Source organism: Carettochelys insculpta, chromosome 5 (assembly GCF_033958435.1).
Source record: "Carettochelys insculpta isolate YL-2023 chromosome 5, ASM3395843v1, whole genome shotgun sequence".
NCBI lineage: Eukaryota > Metazoa > Chordata > Testudines > Carettochelyidae > Carettochelys > Carettochelys insculpta.
Window position 1 is genome coordinate 83,657,392 of NC_134141.1, and position 22,487 is coordinate 83,679,878.

The following is a 22,487-nucleotide window of genomic DNA, read 5'->3' on the forward strand; positions in this document are numbered from 1 at the left end:
TAACGTGCACGAGTGGCAGAGGGCAGGACAAACACCAATCCCAGCTCCTTGGGATGTCTCTATCCGGCACTTATGTATTAAAACTCCCTTGGATCTGTGGAGTTCTACACAGTGTTTCTGTTGAAAATCTCCTCCAGAGGTGTTGCTGCAAATGGTCTCATGCTCTAGATTGAAGAGGCTGGCATTCTTATTCAGGTGAAATGGTTTGTAGATAACATTGTCCACTGTGTACAGAAAGTTAAGTATAAAAATCCTATTAAACATAATGGCTAGAGTTTTCAACAACCTGTCACTCAATATTCATCCACCCAGAAAAACTAAGTTCAGGCCTGTGATCTTTCATCACTTCAATTTATGTTTTAGACATTCCAGTGCCTTCCTATTTTGAAACTGGGTTATAAATCTCACAGCTTATTTTCAGCTTTCGTCTTGACAGAGGAAATTATATTTCTTAAAATAGTTTTAAAACCAAAATAAGGAGTGTCTTCCCATACAATTTCTTTTGCAGCATATTATAGACCATATCTTTCTAAACTTTCTTTTGGTCAAAATTTAAATCAGCAGGTAAAAGCTACCACTTAAATCAATTTTAATCAACTTATGTATTTGTACTTTATTTTCTATAGAAGGGCCTTCTCACTGATTGATAAAAGCATTAAAACACATCGATTTACAACTAAATATAGTAACTCCTCTCCGAAAGTCACTCTGGTTAACATGATTTCATTATTAGTTTGCTGATCTATTAGAGAACATGCTTGCTTAAAGTTGTGCATTGTTTCATTATAAGGTAGTTTGGCTTGCCGTGCCCCACTTTTCTGCCCAGCATTCCAGTCAGGGAGCCACGCAAGCCCCCAACCTTGCTCCCAGACAAGTGGAGCGGGACAAACCGCTAACTCCATTAGGCCCCTGCCTCAACCAAGCGTCACAACCACTAGTGGCAAGTGCAGTAAATAAAATGATTTAATATTTACACAATATATGTGTATAACATCTCTTTGTCTGGCAAAAAAAAAAAAAAATCCCTGCAACCTAAGCCCTTGGCATTTTACAATTAAGTGAAACTGCATTAAGTGAATTCAGTATGGAACTAGCATTTTTCAGGAACATCTTGTTAAGTGAGGAATTACTGTAGAGCCTTTAAATTTGATTTGGTATGTCTTCCTGCTGTTTAGGAGGCTACACTATATACGCTGATTCAAGAAATTTTATAGCTTAATATTGTTGGGGTCTTAATTATATACTTTTTGTATGTTAGAAAATGGGGAATTATACTTATTTAATTAACATTTTGTTCATTGATAACTGGAATTTAAATACCACAGTATGTGCATTTTATTTTATGTAACAAAACTAGCTCTTAATGCAGTACATCTCCTGTTCTGCAGTATTTATAAGGTTAGATTTCAAAAGTTGATCACCCCGACACTCTTCTTTCCTTAAATATAAACCAGAGATTAATGCAAGGTGTGGTGGAGTCTCCTGCCCCACCTTACTCCCCAGTGTATGTGCGTTACCCTCAGGCCTCCATGGTCTAGTCCCAGTCCACAGGCCTCAGTGGCCTAGTTGGGCCTCAGTGGTCTAGTTCCTCTGCCTCAGGCTCACAGGCGGGTGGGGGTAGGGGAGCTTGGGCCCTCCCGCTCCACCAAGCTCCAACCCAGGGCCCTGTTTGGTGGTGGGTGTGTGGCCCCAGATACTAGCTCAGCAGGGATCCTCACCGCAACGCACTGAGTTCCCGGGTTACCTTCTCAGTTCCCCCGCCCTGGGCTACTTCCTACCCCTTTCCTGGTGTATTCTGTGACCTCCGCTTGGGTCTCACCCCTTCCAGCCGCTCTTGCCGTGGACTGCCACTCCGGTGGGGGCTGCCACCACTGTCCCTGCTGCACCTTGGGCAGCTGTGGTGGCTGTTACGGTTGCTCCTGCTGACACCGCCACCTGTGAGTTGCTGTGGCTCCCCCTTGGATGGCCATGGCTCCTGGGCTTCCACAGGAGCTGTTTTTCCCCCATGCTGGTCAGTCTCAACTGCCAGGCTTCTCCAGCCTTTATACCTGGCATACAGTTGAAGCGTGCCCAGCAGGGTGTTGGGAGTGAGGCCTTTTCCATCCAATAGGTCTGGCTCTCAGCCCCCTGCTCAGTGCGGGGTTGGTACACCCCGTCACACAAGGGTTTTGATTAAAAACTCATGAACTCAGTGTATTTATTTTAATTTAAATGGTTTAAGAGGTAAGAAATTTAGGCTTTAAAATTATTTTTAAAAATAGAGCTTTTGGTGTTTGAATTTACTATAAAATAAATGACATGACTTTAAAAAAAATCTTATTTTAATTGATTTTCCACCATCTGTTTTTGATTCCTGTTTGTTTGGCAGTGCTGTTACCAAGAGGACTGTCTAAATGGATGTTCAGCTACATTTCATACTGCTGTGTCTTCCGTCATAAAAAGGAGACGGAGGCTAGGCTACCACACTGTCTTGGGAACGTTTCTCAGATACCTGTCAATCAGCTATATACTTGCTTCTTGGATTATGTCTATTAAAAGTGTCACTGCTCATACTGTCAGTGGTATAGAAATGTTTTCTAAGTAGGGGAGGCAGGACTCTCCCATACTTACATGAAGTTCTGTTTTATGTCGAGATGTCCCTGTTTTGGCCAACTTTTTGTATGAAGACTTTTTTCACTAGCCTATTTTGCACATCTGCACCCCTCCGAATAATTCAGTGCACATTTTCCCCCACCCTGAACCTCTTGGGGTTGCAAGTTTATCTTCTTAAGGCACCTTAATACTTTATTTCTTTGGTATGTTTTTTCATTTGATCATCATCATTTGATTAATTTTTCCTATATCCTGAGATTCTTGTTTCCTGGGCAATTGTAGGAATGGATTGCTCTGGAGAGCAGTGTTCTCACCCTGGCAGACACAAGGTGTGTAGGCCAATAGTCATCTGACTCAGGCATCTATGTTAATGCTGCAGTATTGGTGACTCTATTCAGAAGACAGGATTTTAGCTTAAAATCATGATAGTTTACCACAATGTTAAGTGTTTGGCTATTTTTGTGTCGTTTGGTTTTAGAACTATGTAACTATTTAGGATTTTCTCTACTCCCATGAAGCTAGAAACTTACTCTTTTTGAAGATTTAGATTCTAGTGTATTTTAAATTGGGAGGTGGAAATTTAATAAAAACAGGTAACATCAGTGCTTGCTTTTTCTAGGAAAAAAGGTGCTGGATCTTTGTCCCACGGCCCCAGCCCGCTGCAGCCTTAACTGCAGCCCTGCGGACCCAACCCAACACAGCCTTAACTGGCCTCCCATGGACCCAACCCTCTGCAGCCTTAACTGCCCTCCCCTGCCCGTGGCCACAGCCTTAACTGCCAGCCCTCCCCCCCGCACGTGTCCACAGCCTGCCACCAGACTTAATCCCCCTGCTCCTCCTGAGGTCCTAACCCCTCGCAGCCTTAACTGCCCTCCCTGCCCCATGGCCCCAACTTGGGGCAGCCTTAACTGTCCCTCCATCTTCCCCCCCACCACCACAGCCCCAACCTGCTGCCAGGCTTAATCACCCCATGGCCCCAATCTGCTGCCAGGCTTAATTGCTCATCCTCCTGCAGCCTCAGCCCGCTGCCAGCCTTTACCCCCTGAGCACCCAACCCACCACAGCCTTACACCCCTGCCTTCCCACAGTCCCAACACATGGCCAGGCTTTAACCCTCCACTCCCCTCGTGGCCATGCTTTAACACCCTGCCCTCCCACAACACCAACTTGCTGCCAGCCTTTAACTTCCCTCCCCCAGCCTAAACCGTTCTCAGTCTTTAACCCTGTCAGCCGCCACTCCCCAACTCAGGATTCACTTACGTTTCAAAAGCAGTGCTACATGCTCCTGCTCCTTCACCAGCTACCATGTTCCCCTCCGTGCAGTCCTCTGGCTCTCCATAAAGTTCGGTAGGGGCAGCTCTCTGATGTGTGCACTGAAAGAGTAGGGCCCAATTTACTTGGTTTAATGCCTGACACCAGCTGCTAAGCTAATTAAATTTAGTCCAGCTCTTTCATTGGCAGGCAGGGAGTTGGACACGTAGCCGTGGGAGTGGCAGGTGGCTGCTTAGAGCCACATGTGGCTCAGAGCTGCCCAGGTGTCTTTTAAAAATGTCAGCCCCATAAAAAAGGCTGCCGAACTCAGTTCCACTGCATTCCTCCAGGAAAAAAAAAGACCTGGATAAAACAGCGAGCTAGCAAAACTGCTGCTGTTCTGAATGGTGAAAATGGAGGGAACTGAAGAGTACCACTAGGTGTGCACTAAAGAGGTAAAATGGAGGGAAAAATATCTTGTTGGACTAATAGCTTGTTGTAACAAGCTATTACTTGACATTTCTCTGTGGGATGCTGATAATCTAGTGTCTGCTTATGCATTGCTAGCACAATTACAAGACTGTATTTTAAAAAAAAAAAAAAGAAAGAAAAAACCCAAACCAAACCGCCCTCTCCCCTCTTTGTTAATGCTCTCAAGTGGCTTCAGAAAGACCACTGGTGTAAAGTGCTGGGAGCTGTCTGAATGGAAAATGTTTCCAAATATTTCAGTGTACATAAGCTAACATGGAAGGCCATGGTCAATCTGAAATTACCCCACTCAACACTAGATTCATACAAGGGGGAAAACAGATTTGTCCCAACTGCCTAAATATAGGAATATAACTTCAGAAAGTGTGTAAAACAGCTGGTAGGGTTCCCTTGATGCTGGTATATTGCAACAATTAGTTTCAAAAATTCAACAGAATTCTTAACTATGCAGCAGATGTGTGGCTGTACAGTTTCTGATGTAACTATGTGTTTATTGCTCAATTATGCAAATCTCCATGCTCTTCCTAATGGCCTTTGGCCAATCAGAATGTTGAGATTTGCATGTCTATACAATCTGGTTTTTAGATATGCTGTTCTTATTTAGATCCCTATAGCTTGGCTGCTTCCCATTTTCCATTCTGTTATGCATCTATAAACATATTCAACTTTTGACTCTCTTCCCGTCTAATTCTAGATACAAAATGTTTTTGCATGAACCTACAGTTGGATCTGTGCTGGAGTGCAAGAGTTTGCAGTAGAAAATTCAGTACTGTATAACTTTTGATACTGCTTGTTTTACAATATTCCTGACTAATATACTTTCTGGCCTTTTACTATCTGTTTATCCCAAGATATTGTGATTGATTAGGGCTGTCAGGCAGTTAAAAATCGTGTTTAATCATGCTGTTAAGCAATAGTAGAATGCCATTTATGTAACTATTCTTGGATGTTTTCTACATTTCAGTTACAACACAGAATGCAAAGTGATCAGTGCTTACTTTTATATTTGGTTGCAAACTTTTGCACTGTAAAAAAGCCTTGCAATTTGCTTCATACCAGTACTGCAGTGCAATATCTTTATCGTGAAAGTGGGATTTACAAATGTAGAATTGTGTGGAAAAAACCCTGAACTCAAAAATAAAAGTGTAAAACTTCAGAGTCTATAATTCCATTCAGTCCTACTTCTTGTTCAGCCAATGAGTGAGAAAAATAAGTTTGGTAAAAATTTTCAGTAAATAGTGCTGCCTGCTTCTTGTTTACAATGTCACTTGAAAGTGGGAGTCAGGTGTGTGCGTGGCGCTATTGTAATTGGTGTAACAAGGTATTTACATACCAGATGCGCTGAAGAGTCATGCATCCCTTCATGTTTCTGATGCCATTCCAGAGAACATATGCCCATACTAATGACCGGTTCTGCTCACTAATGACCCAAAGCAGAGCAAACAAATACCTGTTAGTTTTCAGTATCTGAGCCAGATGTCACCAGCAGAAAGTTAACTTTCTTTTTGATGGTTCAGTTTCTGTAGTTTCCATTTCGGAGTGTTCTTTTAAGACCTCTGAAAGCATGACCCACACCTCATCCATTGCAGATTTTGAATGACACTGCAGATTCTTAAACCTTGGGTTGAGTGCTATAGCTAGCTTTAGAAATCTCACATTATAGTACCACCTTTCTGGCTTTTTTTTTTTTTTTTTTTTTTTTTTAAATCTGCTGTGAAAACGCTCTTAAAATGAGCGGGTGCTTATTGATCATCCGAGACAGCTATCGCATGAAATATAAGCCTCAATGTGAGTAAAACGGAATAGAAGACATGCAGTTCTCTCCCAGGAAATTCAGTCATGCATGTAATAGTGCATTAATTTTTTTAATGCATATGGAAGCATCTCCTCAGGAATGGTGGCCAAAGCATGAAGGGGTGTATGAATGTTCCGCACATCTGGCATGAAAATACCTTACAAGGCCCACTACAGAAGTGCCCTGCAAATGTCTGTTCTCACTTTTAGGTGACATTTTTAAATAAGAAGCAGGCAGCATTATCTCCCATAAATGCAAATAGATGAATTTGTCCTAGCAGTTGGCTGAACAAGAAGTAGGGCTGAGTGGACTTTGCTTATGAGTGCAGTTTTATATTTAAAAAAAAAAAATCTACATTTGTAAGTTACAGTTTAACAGTAAAGATTGCACTAAGGTACTTCTATGAAGTGAATTGAAAAATGCTTTTTTAATATACAGTGCAAACATTAGTAATTTAAAGCGAGCACTTTATATTTGATAATCTGTGTAACTGAAAACCAATATATTTGAAAATGTAGAAGAAACATCCAAAATATTTAATGACGTTCAATTGGTTTTGAACAGTGTGATTAATCACTATTTTCCTTAATTTTGTGAGTTAACTGTGGTTAACCCTATTATTAAGGAGTTAACTGGAATCATCCAAAAGTTTATTTTAAAAAATGATTTTTTTAAAAAAGGAAAGTGTATTGGAGCGAGGAATAACAGGGCCTTCAATGAGAGCTGCTTAGATAATCTTTGGAAAGTGTTGCTTTGTTCAGATCCGTGCAGTTATAAAACCAGAATTAGGGTTTTATGATTGAATTTATATGAGTTAGTGATTTAATAATTGACTCTCTACTTCAGCTGTTTTCTGTAAATCCTTTGTAATCAGCCTCTTGTATGTATACCATATGTACTTAGGGTTTTGAAAAAGGAAATTTACTGTCAGACAAGACAGTTATTGCAATGCAAATACACTAATGTGTTCCTTGAGAGGGCAAAAGCAGGGATCTGCACTCAAGGAAGTTGCCTGTTTGCCATGCTATAACTTTTCAAAAGAGTATCTGGTCAATTCCAGGGAATAATCCTGGTATTGGTGAGAAGAAGCCTATTGATTTTGTTGAAAATAAATCTAAGCCCTAGAAAATCTGATTGTCTCAAAACCTGCGGCTCCTTCAGGAAGTTCTTTGGTGCCCCCTGCTGCTACCTGTGCATTACAACTAGGAGTTTACATATTTGTATGGTGAGTTATTTATCTAGGTTGAGCTATACGCCCATGCGGACTCTTGGGTGGGAGGCAAGATGGGCCTACATTTGCACATAAATAGTTGTGGAACACAGAGCTTGACTTACATTAGCACCGATGTGCACAATCCTAATTAGATTTGTATCTTTTTATTCCATGGTAGATGCTAGGTGTTGAATGCGCTTTTGACTTTTCTAAATTTATACTCTGTGTGTTTTTCATTCTTGTATCTGGGTTCACCTTGTTCATACCAAGTTTTTAGTTTGTGTTAGTTTCTGGGTGCATAGAATTAGTGTCTCCCCGCCCCCCCCGGCAGTTTGTCCGGGGAGCTTATTTGGTTTGTTTGGGCATGCCTGGTTTCCAGGTTTTATACACTGCCTCTTGTCAAGAAGCTTTCTAAGTAGCTACATCCACTCTGTAATTGTTTTTGGGAGATACAGGACTCTCCCAAGTAACTTTTTCCTAGCGCTGAAATCTGGCGTTTGTATGGATTTGCGTCTGAGTTGGGTTAGGAGACACTTCCTGTACATTTCATCTCTGGACAGATTCATGGCCCCTTCAACTTTGGGTAGTATCTGGCATAAGATGATGATTTTGGGTGTCTCAAGGAATGCTATGAAGAGGAGGTGCTTGGTCTCCCAACAGGAGCCAGCTCCTAAGGAGTCCCAGTCTCCTGTTAAGTATATGGTATTGAGGTCTAGACCTCTTGATTAGATACTATGGAGGCCAAAGACTCTTCCTGCAGTACCGGCAGAGTAGGGAGATCTCATGCCACTTTGGAGAAACATGCTACCAGCAGGGCCCCAGTACAATCTGTTTCAGACTTACCAACAATGTGTTCATGCTAGACTGCTGGTACCAACATAATTGAAGTGTACGTCTGACTTTGGAGCCAACACACTCCAAGCCAACAGTATTGTTCGAATCAACTGCTGCATCAGTACCGATCCACTCAGTATAGCAGGAATTTCACCACTCCAGGAAGTTGTCTGTGTTACACAAGCCATAGTCATTGTGTGTCGTTCCCCCTCCTCCGTAACCCCTGCCCCGCTTGAGGGGATACTGATTGACGCCAGACTTCAAATTACTGTTGTTTCCTGACATTACAGGATTTTTCACCTTGGTCTGCTGCAGACTCACCACTCCCCTCCTCCCACCGAAGGCAGATGGAGACTCATCGACTCTCCTAATCAATGTGGGTTTCTCCTCTACTTGGTTACAGGAATATGTATGTTGTTATGGGCTCTTGTCTACATTGGGGATGATGGGATCACCCTTGGCTATATACTCTTCCATATGGACGTCTCCTGTGGCCATACTGGGATCCTTGGGTGATACATTGGCAGCTTTTTGACAGCCTTATGACTTTCATTACAGCATGAGACCATGGTCAAAATCTCCTCTACCAAATCCCTCACAGGGAGAGATCTTTGAAGGTGAACAAAGAGGGCTATCCCTTGGGTATTTTGTCTTAGTCTCCAGACAAGGCAGTCTTGCTTCCACTAGGGATGTAAAATCCTGTTTAACAAATTTAACAGTAGGTTTAACTGGTTAACCAGTTAAACAGATTGGGAGAGACTGGGGCTGCTGCAGATGGAAGCTACTCTTATCTGGCTGGCATGCTTTTAAATTGACTTATCTGTGAACTGCTTAAACTGTCCCTAGCTTCCGCCACTATCGGTGATTTTTTTCCCCCACCCTTGATTCTAGAGCCTTGTGAATCAGATGGCTGATTCTATCTGCATATTCCATATGCTTCTTGAGGAGGATAGATGCTTTGCAGTTGGTGACAGCCACCTGGGTTGTAGTATCCATTAATGAAGTGCTCCTGGGTCCAGTGAAGACTGTGGCAAACTCCTGCCATCATCCTTCCAACTCTGTAAATAGGGAGACAAAAAAAGTGTCCCATTCCAGAATTCAGAATTGGTTTCCCTCCTCCCCAACCTAATTCCCTGCTGGCGGATGTCATAAATAAGTGGGGAAGCAGTATTACGCCTCTTCTCTAGCCTTTTTTAGGAAACCCTCCATGAAACTGTTTTGAGCCAAGAAGTACCCTCCTTCCTTTATTTAGGTTCAGTAAAACTGGTCCCTTCCCCTCACAGGGGGAAAGGGCTTTACTCAAGGTATTTTCTTCTGCTGAAGAAGAGATTAGAGACTGAACTTAGTAATCAAATAGCCAAAGGGATGTGTGAAATTTCAAAATAGTGACGGTGGCTCTGGCAGGTGTAATTTTTCAGCTCTTTACCTACAAGATGTGTATTTTTGGATATCAGTGCCCTTGTTTCACCATGGGGAAGGGGTAACTGCCAATACCAAGTGCTTTCTTCCTGCCTCAAGGGTGTCCTTAAAATGATAGTGGGCCAGTGAGATGTGATTCTGGTTTTACCGTATATTAATGATTGGGTACTCCAAATGCCAGTCGTATAAAACGTTACTAACTTCCACCTAGACAGTTCTCCTTTTCTCTTCCAGGAGTTGGATCTCCAGTTCAAGAAATAAGTTAGCTCCTGTATACAGAATACATTTCATAGAGGTGTATTTGGATTCATTGCCACCCAGGGCATGCCTTCTTTACAGTAAGATGCATAACTTAGAATCTGGTTGGAACAATTCAAGGAAGCCCTTCTACTACAGAAAGGAATGTTTTGCAGTTCCTGGTTCATGTGGCTACTTGCACTTTGAACATGCAAGTTTATATCTGCTGCTTTCAAGGCTGCTGTTTCTCAACCATAGACAGCTCAAACAAGACAGCTCAAACAAAGCAAGTTCTTCTTTGAGTGATTGCTCATGTGCACTCCAAGTTGGGCAGCGCATGCCCATTTGCTGGAAGCTTTTTGCCCCTACCAGTAGCCATATGGTCAGTGCAGCGGTCCATATATGCACCATCCGCCCTGTCCCGGGCTCAGTTCTTTCTTGCCACGCTGTTGGTTGCTAAGTATCAGAGGGGTAGCCGTGTTAGTCTGGATCTGTAGCAGCAACGAAGGGTCCTGTGGCACCTTATAGACTAACAGAAAAGTTTAGAGCATGAGCTTTCGTGAGTTAACTCTGAAAGAAACATCTGAAGAAGTGAGTTAACTCACGAAAGCTCATGCTCTAAACTTTTCTGTTAGTCTATAAGGTGCCACAGGACCCTTCGTTGCTGTTGGTTGCTGGTGCTTTCATCAGGGACCCCTCCCACAAGATGCTGCTGAGGCAGGAGGTACAGTCCTTCCTGCAATGGCAGGCCTATAGAAGAGGTTCCCCAACAATTTCAGGGGCAGGGCTTTTATTCCTGTTATTTCCTAATCCCAAAAGCAAAAGAGGGGGGCTAAGGCCCGTTTTGGACCTGTGAAACCTAAACGAATTTGTGAAAAAGATAAGGTTTCATATGATATCCCTGGGCCTAATTATCCCGATGCTGGAATGAGGGTACTGGTTTGCTGCTCTCGACTTACAGGATGTGTATTTCCACATAGCAATTTATCCACCCCACAGGAGGTTCCTCCGGTTTGTGGTAGGGAAGTACGTTTATCAGTTCACAGCCCTTCCGTTCGGTCTCTCCTCGGCCCTGAGGGTCTTCACCAAATGCATGGCAGTGGTGGCAGCCTTCCTGCACAGACAAGGGGTGCACCTCTTTCCCTGCCTGGATGACTGGCTAAACAGGGGTGGCTCGCAGCACCAGGTGCCACAACACGTGCTGCTGATATGACAGACATTTGACACTCTCGGCCTCTTAGTAAATGAGGCAAAGTCAGTGCTGACCCCTACTCAAGTCACGGAATTTGCTGGCACCCTACTGAATGCAGGGCAAGCCAGGGCCTTCCTACCTCAGAGCAGGTTTCAAGCTGTGGCATCTTGCATCCGCGGGCTGATCAAATTCCCCATCACAATGGCCAGAGGCTGCCTCAGGTTGTTGGGCCACATGGCGGCATGCACATTCGTAGTCCAGCATGCTAGGTTACGAATGCGTCCCTTCCAGTTGTGGCTCACCTCAGTGTACTGGCCTGTCAGGGACAACATAGACACATTAATGATTAGTCTCTCCACATGTGCTATTGACGCTACACTGGTAGCTGGACGCTCGGTCAGTCTGATGGTAGACCCGCTGTATACGGTGTTCCATGAGGATAAGGTCAGGTTGACCCCCCCCGCATACGGTGTTCCTTCCGAAGGTGGTCTCCCCTTTTCATGTCAGCTAGGACATTGCGCTTTCTGTGTTTTCTCCAAAACCACGTGCCTCCCCTGGGGAGCAGAGTTTACATACTTCAGATGTTTGGAGGGTGCTGGGCTTCTATATGGACAGGACCAGACCCTTCAGAAAGTCTCAACAGCTGTTTGTTTCGTTGGCAGACAGGATGAAGGGGCTCCCAGTCTCCTCCCAGCGGGTCTCCTCCTGGATCGCGGCCTGTATCAGAGTGTGTTACAAACTGACGGGGTATCACCTCCCCGGATCAGAGCTCACTCTTCCAGGGTGCAGTCAGCCACTGCGATGTACTTGGCCAGAGTCCCTGTCCAGGACATCTGCAGGGTGGCCACTTGGTCCTCAGTTCACACGTTTTCAGCGCATTATGTTTTGACACAGCACGCGTAGGAAGACACTCTGGTGGGCAGGGCTGTCTACATTCCTTTCAGGGCTTCAACCCTACCTCCTAGGCATTGGCTTATATTCACCCAGCTTGGACTAAACATGAGCAATCACTCGAAGAAAAGATGGTTACCTGTTCTGTACCTGGTGTTCTTCGAGATTTCAATTATCCCCGTATTGACTGGGTACATGTCACCTCAGGAAGCGATTCAGAGAGAAAATGTTTTGATGCCTTAAATGACTGCTTCTTGGAGCAGCTGGTACAGGAACCCAGAAGGGGAGAGGCAATTCTTGATTTAGTACTGAGTGGAACACAGGATCTGGTCCAAGAGGTAACTGTTACAGGACCTCTTGGAAATAGTGACCATAACAAAATAACATTTAATATTCCTGTGTTGGGAAGAACAGCGCAACAGTCCAACACTCTGGTATTTAATTTCAGAAAGGGGAATTACACAAAAATAGGAGGCTAGTTAAACAGAAATTAAAAGGTAGAGTAACTAGAGTAAAATCCCTGCAAGCTGCATGGAAACTTTTCAAAGACACCATATTAGAGGCCCAACTTAAATGTATACCCCAAATTTTTTAAAAAACACAGTAAGAGACCTAAAAAAGAGTCACCATGGCTTAACAACCGTGTAAAAGAGGCAGTGAGAGATAAAAAGGCATCTTTTAAAAAGTGGAAGTCATATCCTAGTGATCAAAATAGAAAGGAACATAAACACTGCCAAATTAAATGTAAAAATGTAATAAGAAAAGCCAAAAAAGATTTTGAGGAACAGTTAGCCATAAATTCAAAAAACAATAGTAAAATGTTTAAGTACATTAGAGGTGGGAAGCCTTCTAAAAAAGCAGTGGGGCCCCTGGACGAGAGAGACATAAAAGGAACAATCAAGGAAAATAATGCCATTGTGGAAAAACTAAATGATTTCTTTGCTTCAGTCTTCACGGCTGAGGATGTTAGAGAGATTCCCAAATCTGAGCCGTCCTTTATAGGTGAGAAATCTGAGGAAATGTCCCAGATTGAAGTGTCATTAGAGTAGGTTTTGGAACTAATTGATAAGCTAAACAGTCACAAGTCTCCGGGACCAGATGGTATTCACCCAAGGGTTCTGAAAGAATTCAAATGTGAAATTGCGGAACGATTAACAGTGGTTTGTAAGCTATCCTTTAAATCAGCTTCGGTACCCAATGTTTGGAAGACAGCTAATACAACATCAATATTTAAACAGGGCTTTAAAGGAGACCCTAGCAATTACAGACCGGTAAGTCTAATGTCAGTACCGGGCAGATTAGTAGAAACAATAGTAAAGAATAAAATTGTCAGACATGTAGAAGAACATGAATTGTTGAGCAAAAGTCAACATGGTTTCTGTAAAGGGAAGTAATGTCTTACTAATCTGTTAGAGTTCTTTGAAGGGGTTAACAAGCATGTGGACAGGGGAGATCCAGTAGACATAGTATATTTAAATTTCCAGAAAGCCTTTGATACAGTTCCTCACCGAAGGCTCTTACGTAAATTAGGTGGTCATGGGATAGGAGGAAACATCCTTTCGTGGATTGGGAACTGGTTAAAAGACAGGAAACAAAGGGTAAGAATAAGTGGTAAATTTTCACAATGGAAGGGGATAATTAGTGGCATTCCCCAAGGGTCAGTCCTGGGACCAATCTAGTTCAACTTATTCGTCAATGATCTAGAGAAAGGGGTAAGCAGTGAGATGGCAAAGTTTGCAGATGACACCAAACTGTTCAGGATAGTCAAAACCAAAGCAGACTGTGGAAAAACTTCAAAAAGATCTCAGCAAACTGAGTGATTGGGCAGCAAAATGGCGAATGAAGTTTAATGTGGAGAAGTGTAAGGTAATGCACATTGGGAAAAATAACCCCAATTATACATACAATATGATGGAGGCAGATTTAGCTGCAACAAATCAGGAAAGGGATCTTGGAATTATAGTGGATAGTTCTCTGAAAACATCCACGCAGTGTTCAGTGGCAGTCAGTAAAGCAAATAGGATGTTAGGAATAATTAAAAAAGGGATAGAAAAATAAGACAAAGAATATCTTACTTCCCCTTTATAAAACTATGGTACACCCACATCTTGAGTACTGCGTGCAGATGTGCTCTCCTCACCTCAAAAAAGATGTATTGGCATTAGAAAAGGTTCAGAAAAGAGCAGCTAGAATGATTGTGTTTGGAACGGGTCCCATATGAGGAGAGGCTAGAGAGACTGGGACTTTTCAGTCTAGAAAAGAGGAGACTGAGGGGCGATATGATAGAGGTATATGAAATCATGAATGGTGTGGAGAAAGTGAATACAGAAAAGTTATTTACTTGTTCCCATAATATAAGAACTAGAGGACACCAAATGAAATTAATGGGTAGCAGGTTCAAAACTAATAAAAGTTTTTCATCACACAGTGCACTGTGGAACTCCTTACCCGAGTACGCTGTGAAGGCCAGGACTCTAACAGAGTTTAAAAAGAGCTCGATAAATGCTTGAAGGCTAGATCCGTAGATGGCTATTAGCAAGGGGTAAGGTCTGGTGACTAGCCTTTTGTCGAAGGCAGGAGATGGATGGCAGGAGACAAGTCACTTGATCATTGTCTTTGGTTCACCTCCTCTGGGGCACCTGGCATTGCCTACTGTTGGCAGACAGGATACTGGGCTAGATGGACCTTTGGTCTGACCCAGTACAGCCGTTCTTATGAAATGTGTTGCTCGCATCCATTCCAAAACCCTCCTGCCTTCCCCACTGTTGGAGTAGCTGGCAAAAAGGAACTGAGTGAGGGGGCTGGGCGGGCGGCCCATATATGGGCCACCATACAGGCGCCACTTGAAGGGGTGCCTCACTGACCCTGTGGCTACTGGCCATAGGCTACTGGCTAGGGCAAAAAGGGCTAACGTAGTTACTGGCTAGGGCAAAAAGCTTCTGGCAGCTGGGCACGTACCAGCATACACCCAACTTGGAATGGACATGAGCAGCACATCTCGAACACCAGTTACAAAACAGGTAACTGTCTTTTTCTATAACTGAATTGCTTTTTTTTTTTTAAACTGTAGCTGTAACTGAATTATCAAAGATGTTATGAAAAGCAGCAGGTGTCTTCTCAACTGTCACTTCACCCGCTGTCCCTCCTCCCTTGATTTCATCTGATCCCTGAAAATAATACAGGGACAATGACGAGCTTGAAGAAGGAGTTGATAGTAAAGGTTTTGAGGAAAAAAAAAGATTTGGTGAGGGAGGGTTGTTGGCTTCCCGGTTTTTTCTGGGATCTCCCAACTGTCTGTCTTCTCAACTGGCCCTCCCCCCACTCTTCCGTGCATGAAGGGGTCCAAAGTTAGAAGACAGACAGTAGAAGAGGCTAGGAAAAAAAGATTTTTGGCTTCCTTCTTCACTACACAGACATTGCAAACACGGGATGGTGTTTGCCAGATTTCATTGTCATTGTGGAGAAGGTTTGGTATGAGCTTGAATGGCCAGTTGACATGGTCCCTGAAAATCTTTTTGGGTGGTGGGTCTGTGGTTTGAGGGCCACTTGAACTGTTCCTCCTGGGCCGTAGCCAGGCCTCGCAATTTGTAGCCGTCGGGGGAGACAACTAGAATGGCTGGCTATTGGAAATTGCTATAGAAATCAGTGTGTGTGATCACTTTTTGTATTGCTCTGTCTGGTTAATCCAAATATGATGAAAAGTATCTTACCATGTGCCACCCTTGAAACATTGTCTGTCTATCTTTTGTGGATCCTAGTTTAGCAAGTGACGATAAACTTCAGCTTCTGGTTTTTCAAGTTTTAAGCAGTCTGGAAATGGTGTGAACAGCTGTTCTGCTTTAGTAAATGGTTTAATTGTGCTTTGTACTTTAGCCATTCTCTCATGCACATTCTAAGTTGGGTGAGCAAAGTGGGTGGGGCCCCTTGGGGGTGTGTGTGAAATTTCAAAAGGGTGTTACAGCATGATTGGTTGCGATGTGTCCAGTTCATCCATTTCATTAAAATGTTGAAATATGGTACTGTTTTTATATATGTGTGTACCAGTTAATGACATTTTTACATGTTACATATTTATTTTCTTGCACGTGCCAAAAGGAGGTTTTTTTCATATGAACATTACCAAACTTTCTGTCTATTTGGATTACATTAGACAGGTGAGGGTGGGGGTGGGGTCTGCTGCTAATTGCAGGGATGAAAAGTGGGGCCTGACATAAAAACATTGCTCACCCCTCTTCCAAGTGCTGAAATAGTATTGTTGAGTGTTCCCATTTAAAATTGTATTGATGGGCTTTCTTAACTCTTGGTGGGGGGATTTTTCTTTTGGGTCAGGTTTTGCATGCTAATTTTATTAGGGATGTAAAATTCCATTTAGTTAATCACTTAAACATTAGGTTTAACTGGATAACCAACTGAGAGGGAAGAGGGCATGGAGAGTCCCTCCTCCCATGCACCAGGCTGCTCCAGGCCACAGAGCTTCTCCAGCACAGCTGGAGTGTCCCCATGCAATGCGAAGCAGTGCTGCTCCTCTAAGTCTCATCAATTTAGGATGAGGCTTACTGGTTAAACAGAAACATCCCTAATTTTCACTGAAGTTATTAAAATATTGTTTTGACAGCTTCATGTGTTAATTGCCCTTTTTGTTGGTATGGCTGTTTGCTTTAACTTGTGAAGTTAAAAATGTATTGCTTAATGTAATCCAATTGCTATCATGTATATTGAGTGGTTGGTTAGATGGTTCTGTAGAAACTTGGAGACAGGACTTAAGTAGACAGGTTCTTGCCCACAATGCATTTGCTATCTAAGCTATCTTTAATAATTTATGGGGAAACTAAGTCTAAAGATAGATGAACCCAGAAAATCTGAAACTGATACAAGCTAGGGTTAGTCTAGTGGTTCTCAACCTCTTACTGCAGCCCGCACCCCTTTGGTTCTCAAATATGTTCTTGCACCCCTTATCAAAAATGGAGATGGGGCTATACACTTTTAAATGCATATTAAATATATGTAAAATAGTTTTGTTATTACTCACTGCAAATAATAGTACAGTAGGCATACAAAAATATGTAAGTACTACTCAGAGATGTTGCAGAGTTTTTCTGTGGAAGTAAACTGTAACTAATGTGCTGACAGTTAGCTGCTAATTGAATTCAAACAAAGCCACTGCATGGCCACATCATCTGCACCTGCGTCAAGAAATACCCTGCAATGTGGCAGTACACTGTATTTTGTAGTGAGATAATTTCACTACAGTTAGCTTAAGAACTGGAAAATTTTTTTGTATATTACTGTAATTGTTAGAAAATGCATAACGTCAATAAATACGTAGGTTTGATAAAACAAAGTAGTTGTACTTACCTGTCTGTGCTTAATTTATGTTTTATGCTTTCTGTGATTTTGCTTCTAAAAAAAACCTGGCATGTCTCTCACCTGCAGCAAGGGCAACACAAACCCCCACAGGTTGCGTGCACCCCAGATTAAGAAACTTGATTAGTCTATATGTATCCAGGTGGATTCTTGTGGAAACAGACACCACTTCATAACTTCCCTTCTGTCAAAAACTTCAGTTAAAATGTTACGTAATACAATTCTTTGTGCCCCATTAAATACTGGGGCACACTGGGTGGTTTGAAGAGTCTTGTATAATACTACTTTGTTCAATAATATGACATGTATGACTTTGCTGTAGTGCCTTATTGCTCTTGTCCCTACGTCACTTATAGTCTCATTTGGCTTCAAAGACGTTGCAGCATTCACAACCACCAAAAGGCTGGTTAATTTAGTAGATTTCAGTAGACACAGGTCTAATTCTGTAATCATGCATGTTTGTTACCCTGTGTAGCCCCAATTCTCTTTAAAAGACAGACTGGACAGACTGATATTTTAGTGGTACAAAACATTTTGTGTCTGAATCTTTCCTGTGAAAGAGTAAGTTATTCTATAAATGTGCTGGTGTCCCAGTGGAAATCTGAGTGTTGTTTTATTTATTGGTGCAGATGAACCCACACGGTCCCTGAGTGGTCTCATCTTGAAGAATAATGTGAAAGCGCATTTTCACAACTTTCCAAATGGAGTAACTGACTTCATCAAGAGTGAATGTCTAAACAACATTGGTGATTCCTCCCCATTAATTAGAGCGACTGTAGGTGAGTTTCCAGATACAAGTTTTGTTATTGGTAGTTCTTCCAGCTTGCTTGTTGCATTTCTTTCCTCCCCTGTATAAATAGGGGGAATGAGTTATTTCTACGTCTGTAACTTACTAACGTTAGCTGCATGATCACTTAGAGCTAAATTAAAGTGGTATAGGAATTATGATGCTGTCAAAATTAGTGTGTTTATAACACAAACATATAGATAAAACTGAAATGCAGCTTAATATTGTATCACTATGTAAAGTTTTCTTTATCAGACTCATGACACATATGCTTGTGACTTGGTCCTATATTTAAAGTTGAATTGAGATTCAGGCTTATATCATTTGACAGAAGTTTCTTAGTTCAAGGCCAGAAGGGACCAGTAGGTATGTCCGCTAGCGTGAGTCTGCATGTCAGTCTCATTAAATTTTCATACAACTACCTTGTATTAAGCCCAAAAGCTTCAGTTAGCTTAAAGCATTTTAGTTCTTTAAAAGACTGTATACAATGTGCCACATGCGTAAAAGTGGAGTGAGCAGTGTGCCACTGATGCTCCTGTCCCTTGCTGTGGGTTTGGTTTGGTTTTGATAGGGTGAAAGATGCCCCGATTCCAGGAGGTGCATCACGCCCCATGCTGCAGAGAAAGATGAAGAATATCACTTTAGAATACATGTAACCAGCTCCACATGGGGGTGGGCCAAGTGGGAATTACTTTCTGCTTATCTGCTATGATTTAAAAGAGCCCTGAAACATGAAGTTGTAGGTTGTATTGGTTGCGAATTTCATAACTCTCTACCTAATCTTTGCATCTCAGATTGGAATGGGGTAGATGACAGTTTCAGAACTATAGCTAACTTTTTCTCATTTGTAGCAGTAAAATAACTTCTCACATTAGTTGACATTTTGTGGCAGTACCTGTACACATTTTTATGATTATAGTAAATTGTATTGTTGAAACAATAGGGAAAATCAAGAGTACAGCAAGTTGTACAAACTCACAGTAAGTGACTGTTTCTGTTCTTAAGTGTTTAAAATGAAAAATGAAAACTACAGCAAATAAAGGAAGTTTTTTTTTAGTCTAGCCTTTTTTTTTGAATGCCTGCCTGATATATTGACGTTTTAAATACTGCTGTTTCTGTTATACTCTGAACAGTAGAAAAGTTACTGGTTTTGATCAAATTTAGTCAGAATCTCATATCAGAGAGAGTTTCTGAAAATGGAAAACCACTATTTCTGTCCTAGCTAGTGGGTTTTATTTGCAGGACCAGCAGGGAGTTAGTATCGGTAAACAATTGACAAATTATTAACTGATGAAGTAGGTTTATTACAAGCACAAGCTGTGGCCACACTTGGCCAAAATTTCAAAATGGGCATGCTAGTGGCCAAATCGAAGAATACTAATGAGGTGTTGAAATGAATATTCAGTGCACCATTAGCATGCTGCTGGCCAGTGCACCTTGAAAGTGCGCAGCTCAGCTACCTGGGGGTCCAATTCAAAAGGATCCTGCACATTTCGAAATCCCCTAATTCCTATCAGCTGATAGGAATAAGGGGATTTTGAAGTCTGCGGGGTCCTTTCGAAAAGGCCCTGTGTAGCCGAGCCCCACACGAGTGAAAAGTGGCACTTTTCGAGTGTCGTGGCCGGCAGCATGCTAATGGAGTGCTGAATATTCATTTCAGTGCCTCATTAGTATTCTTCGATTTGGCCATTTTGAAATTTTGACCAAGCATGGCCACAGCAAATTTATATCTATCTCAAGTCCATCTCATTATCAAACCCATTTGGCTTTTTGGGAGGTGTGGGGGCTGGGAATGCCTGTCTGTTAACTCATCTTTCTTTTACGCTTCTCTGTTTTATTTAGAATTGCTTTGATTTCTACTTCCCCACCCCATTTCTGTTCTGCTAAGTGTTCCCTCTAATTTCTTTCTTTCATGGGTGGAGTTAATTTTGTTATGTGCATGAGCGCCTGTGCAGATGTTCACCACAAATAGAAACACATGGTTCCCATTCTGGGTACTCTACTAATCAGCTGGGCATCATATGAATCTCTCCTGGGCAGCTGCCCAAAAGTTCATCTTAGAGGGAATGCCGCTAACAAGGTAAAACGCAAGTTTCTGCAGTTCTTCTGCTTTTAGGCCGTAGAAATGCCTATTAGCCTCTCTGCTGGGTCTCGTGTACCTTGAAGGAGCAATCAGTGGAGCTGATTTAAAGCATTGCAGGTCTTGCACATCCTACAGTTTGTAACTCTCACTAAAAAAGAAAATCCAGTTGCTTCTTTGAAGTGGATTTGCTTCTCTTCCAATAGAACAGTAATAAGAGAAGGAACAGTTTGTAGCATCCTGTCACTGACGATGCTGCAGCATTAAACATTTTGTCTTGGGGGACTATGAACACCTGGTTGATCACTAGATTAAAATATAATTGAGAGGATAGAAATGAAAGGAGTAGGAAGCAAGGAGAAGCTTAGAAGGAAAGATTAGCTCAGAGATTCCCAATTTATGGGTTGTGACCCAAAGATGGGTCATGATTAGATTGGCTAAGGGTCTCTGGGTGGGTGGCCCTGAGCTGCATGTGGCTCTTAATGGAGCCATTTGTAGCTCCCACAGCTGCCTCCTCCAGCACCCAGTTCCTGCCCTGTCATGTTTAAATGGTACTCTACTCAATTGGTTTAACAGCTGCCAGGAGGGATCCAGCAGTTGAACTAATTAAATTGAGTCCCATTTCAGGGCAACAGGACAGGCAACTGCCTGCACTGCACGTGGGGGAAGGGCCTAAGAGGGCTGCAGGGAGCCATGCTGGAGAAGGAGCACTGTGCAGCTTGTGTGAGGTAGGTGGTGGGGGAGAGCTGAGGAAGGTTTAAGCTTGGAATGGGGGCAGCTGAGAGCTGGTCAGGGCTCTGTGCCCAGCCAGATTCAAGCCGCATGGTTCATCCATCCAGGGTTCCCGCAGCTGGCGCTGCCAGCCAGGAATCCATTCCCCAGCCAGTTTACAGCCGCAGGGCTTGCAGGGTCCCTCTGTCCAGGGTTTCCGTGGCTGGTGTTGCTGGCCAGGGCTCCATGATCCAGCCAGCTTCCACCTGCAGGGCTGTGAGGTTTCCTTTGTTCCCTGGCCAGGGTTCTCACAGCTGGCATTGCTGGTGGGCCTGGTGCCACAGCTGAGTCCCAGTCACAGGGATACCAGCGTCCTTGCCCTGGTTTTTGGAAATCGTATGTGGGACAAGCAGCCCTGGCTGGGGATCACCTGGGTGGGGCTGCTTCTGCATAATTTTTCCAAAAATCTGACAGCCCTAGCCGAGCAGGATTTAAGCCTGGGGACCAGGAGGTGGGCCTGAGCGGAATTTAAGCTGGGGACGGGGCGATTTGGGGCTGAGAGGAGTTTAAGCAGGGTATGGGTGGTAGTGCATTTTTCCTAGGGGAGAAAACCACCTCCCCTGTTCTGAATTGCCTTGGTTTGCAAAGTCTTCCCAGATTGTCTGAATGGGTCATTGCTTCAAGAAGGTTGGAAACTGCTGGATTGGAGGGTGAGCCTGGGAAGCTGCATCACACTGCAGTAACTGTAAATATTCACTATGGTGAAAGGGTAATAACATTGGGTGCATGTGGCCATGAGCTCTCCTAGCAGTGAAGTACAATGCACCAAACACCAGATCTGCCCCTTAATTACATCTTGTAGAAGCCATTCCAATTTCTTCATCAGGAGAAGTCAGAATCCCCATGAATGCAGGCTTCAGGGGACAAGAAATATGAAAGTGGATCTCTTTCTTTCCAGAGGAAACGGAAGTACCTTCTATGCTTCAGGAGAACAGGCAGGAACAAGATTGCCAGATTTTTTTCTGGATTGGAGCAAGATCATCTTAGTTACCCTTTCCCAATCCTACTTATTACCAGGGTGTCTGGTCCCATAGCTGGTATACTGAGCTCTTGCTGCTCTCCCAACTATCTTTCTTATTTCCACAGTCTGTAGACTTTTTGTTTCTGTGGAATAACAGGACCCTTCACTCCTATTAGGAGAAACTCCCACTTGTCCTGGATATTCCTGAGAGAATGCAGGAAATCTTCCAGTTTGGAAAGTTATCTCCAAAAATGGAAGAGATCCTCCATGTAGTTCAGCAACAAAATGTTTTTTTCCTGTCATAAGGGTAAGTGCCTGCTACATTGGACAATTTGTGACTGGTCCTTGCAGTATAATTAGTATCTGTAAAAGTAAACCGTGACTATCTTCGCTGAGTGTGTGTAGTGCAAAACAGATTCTTTTTTCACCCTACAGTAGTCAGGTTCTTAAAAAGACTCAGGAAATGCTTTTCATCAGAAGAGAACCATTTCCCTTCTGGGATTTATATTTGGAGCTTGCTAAGCTAACAGCGCTTCCCTTTGAACCTTTTAAGGATGCCTCCCTGATCCATCAGCAAGAAGTGTTTTCAGTTTAAAGGAATAATTGATGCT

General features: G+C 42.9%; 1 protein-coding gene across 2 annotated transcripts in view; it reads left to right on the forward strand.

Annotated features, from left to right (window-relative positions):
• Positions 1 to 22,487, forward strand: part of TNPO1 (transportin 1) — a 190,063-nt gene that overhangs the window by 60,806 nt on the left and 106,770 nt on the right. For both annotated transcript variants that reach the window (XM_074995420.1, XM_074995421.1), the window contains exon 4: positions 17,907 to 18,056. In XM_074995420.1, the coding sequence (XP_074851521.1) occupies positions 17,907 to 18,056 (150 nt within the window). The remainder of the gene's footprint in view (positions 1 to 17,906; positions 18,057 to 22,487) is intronic.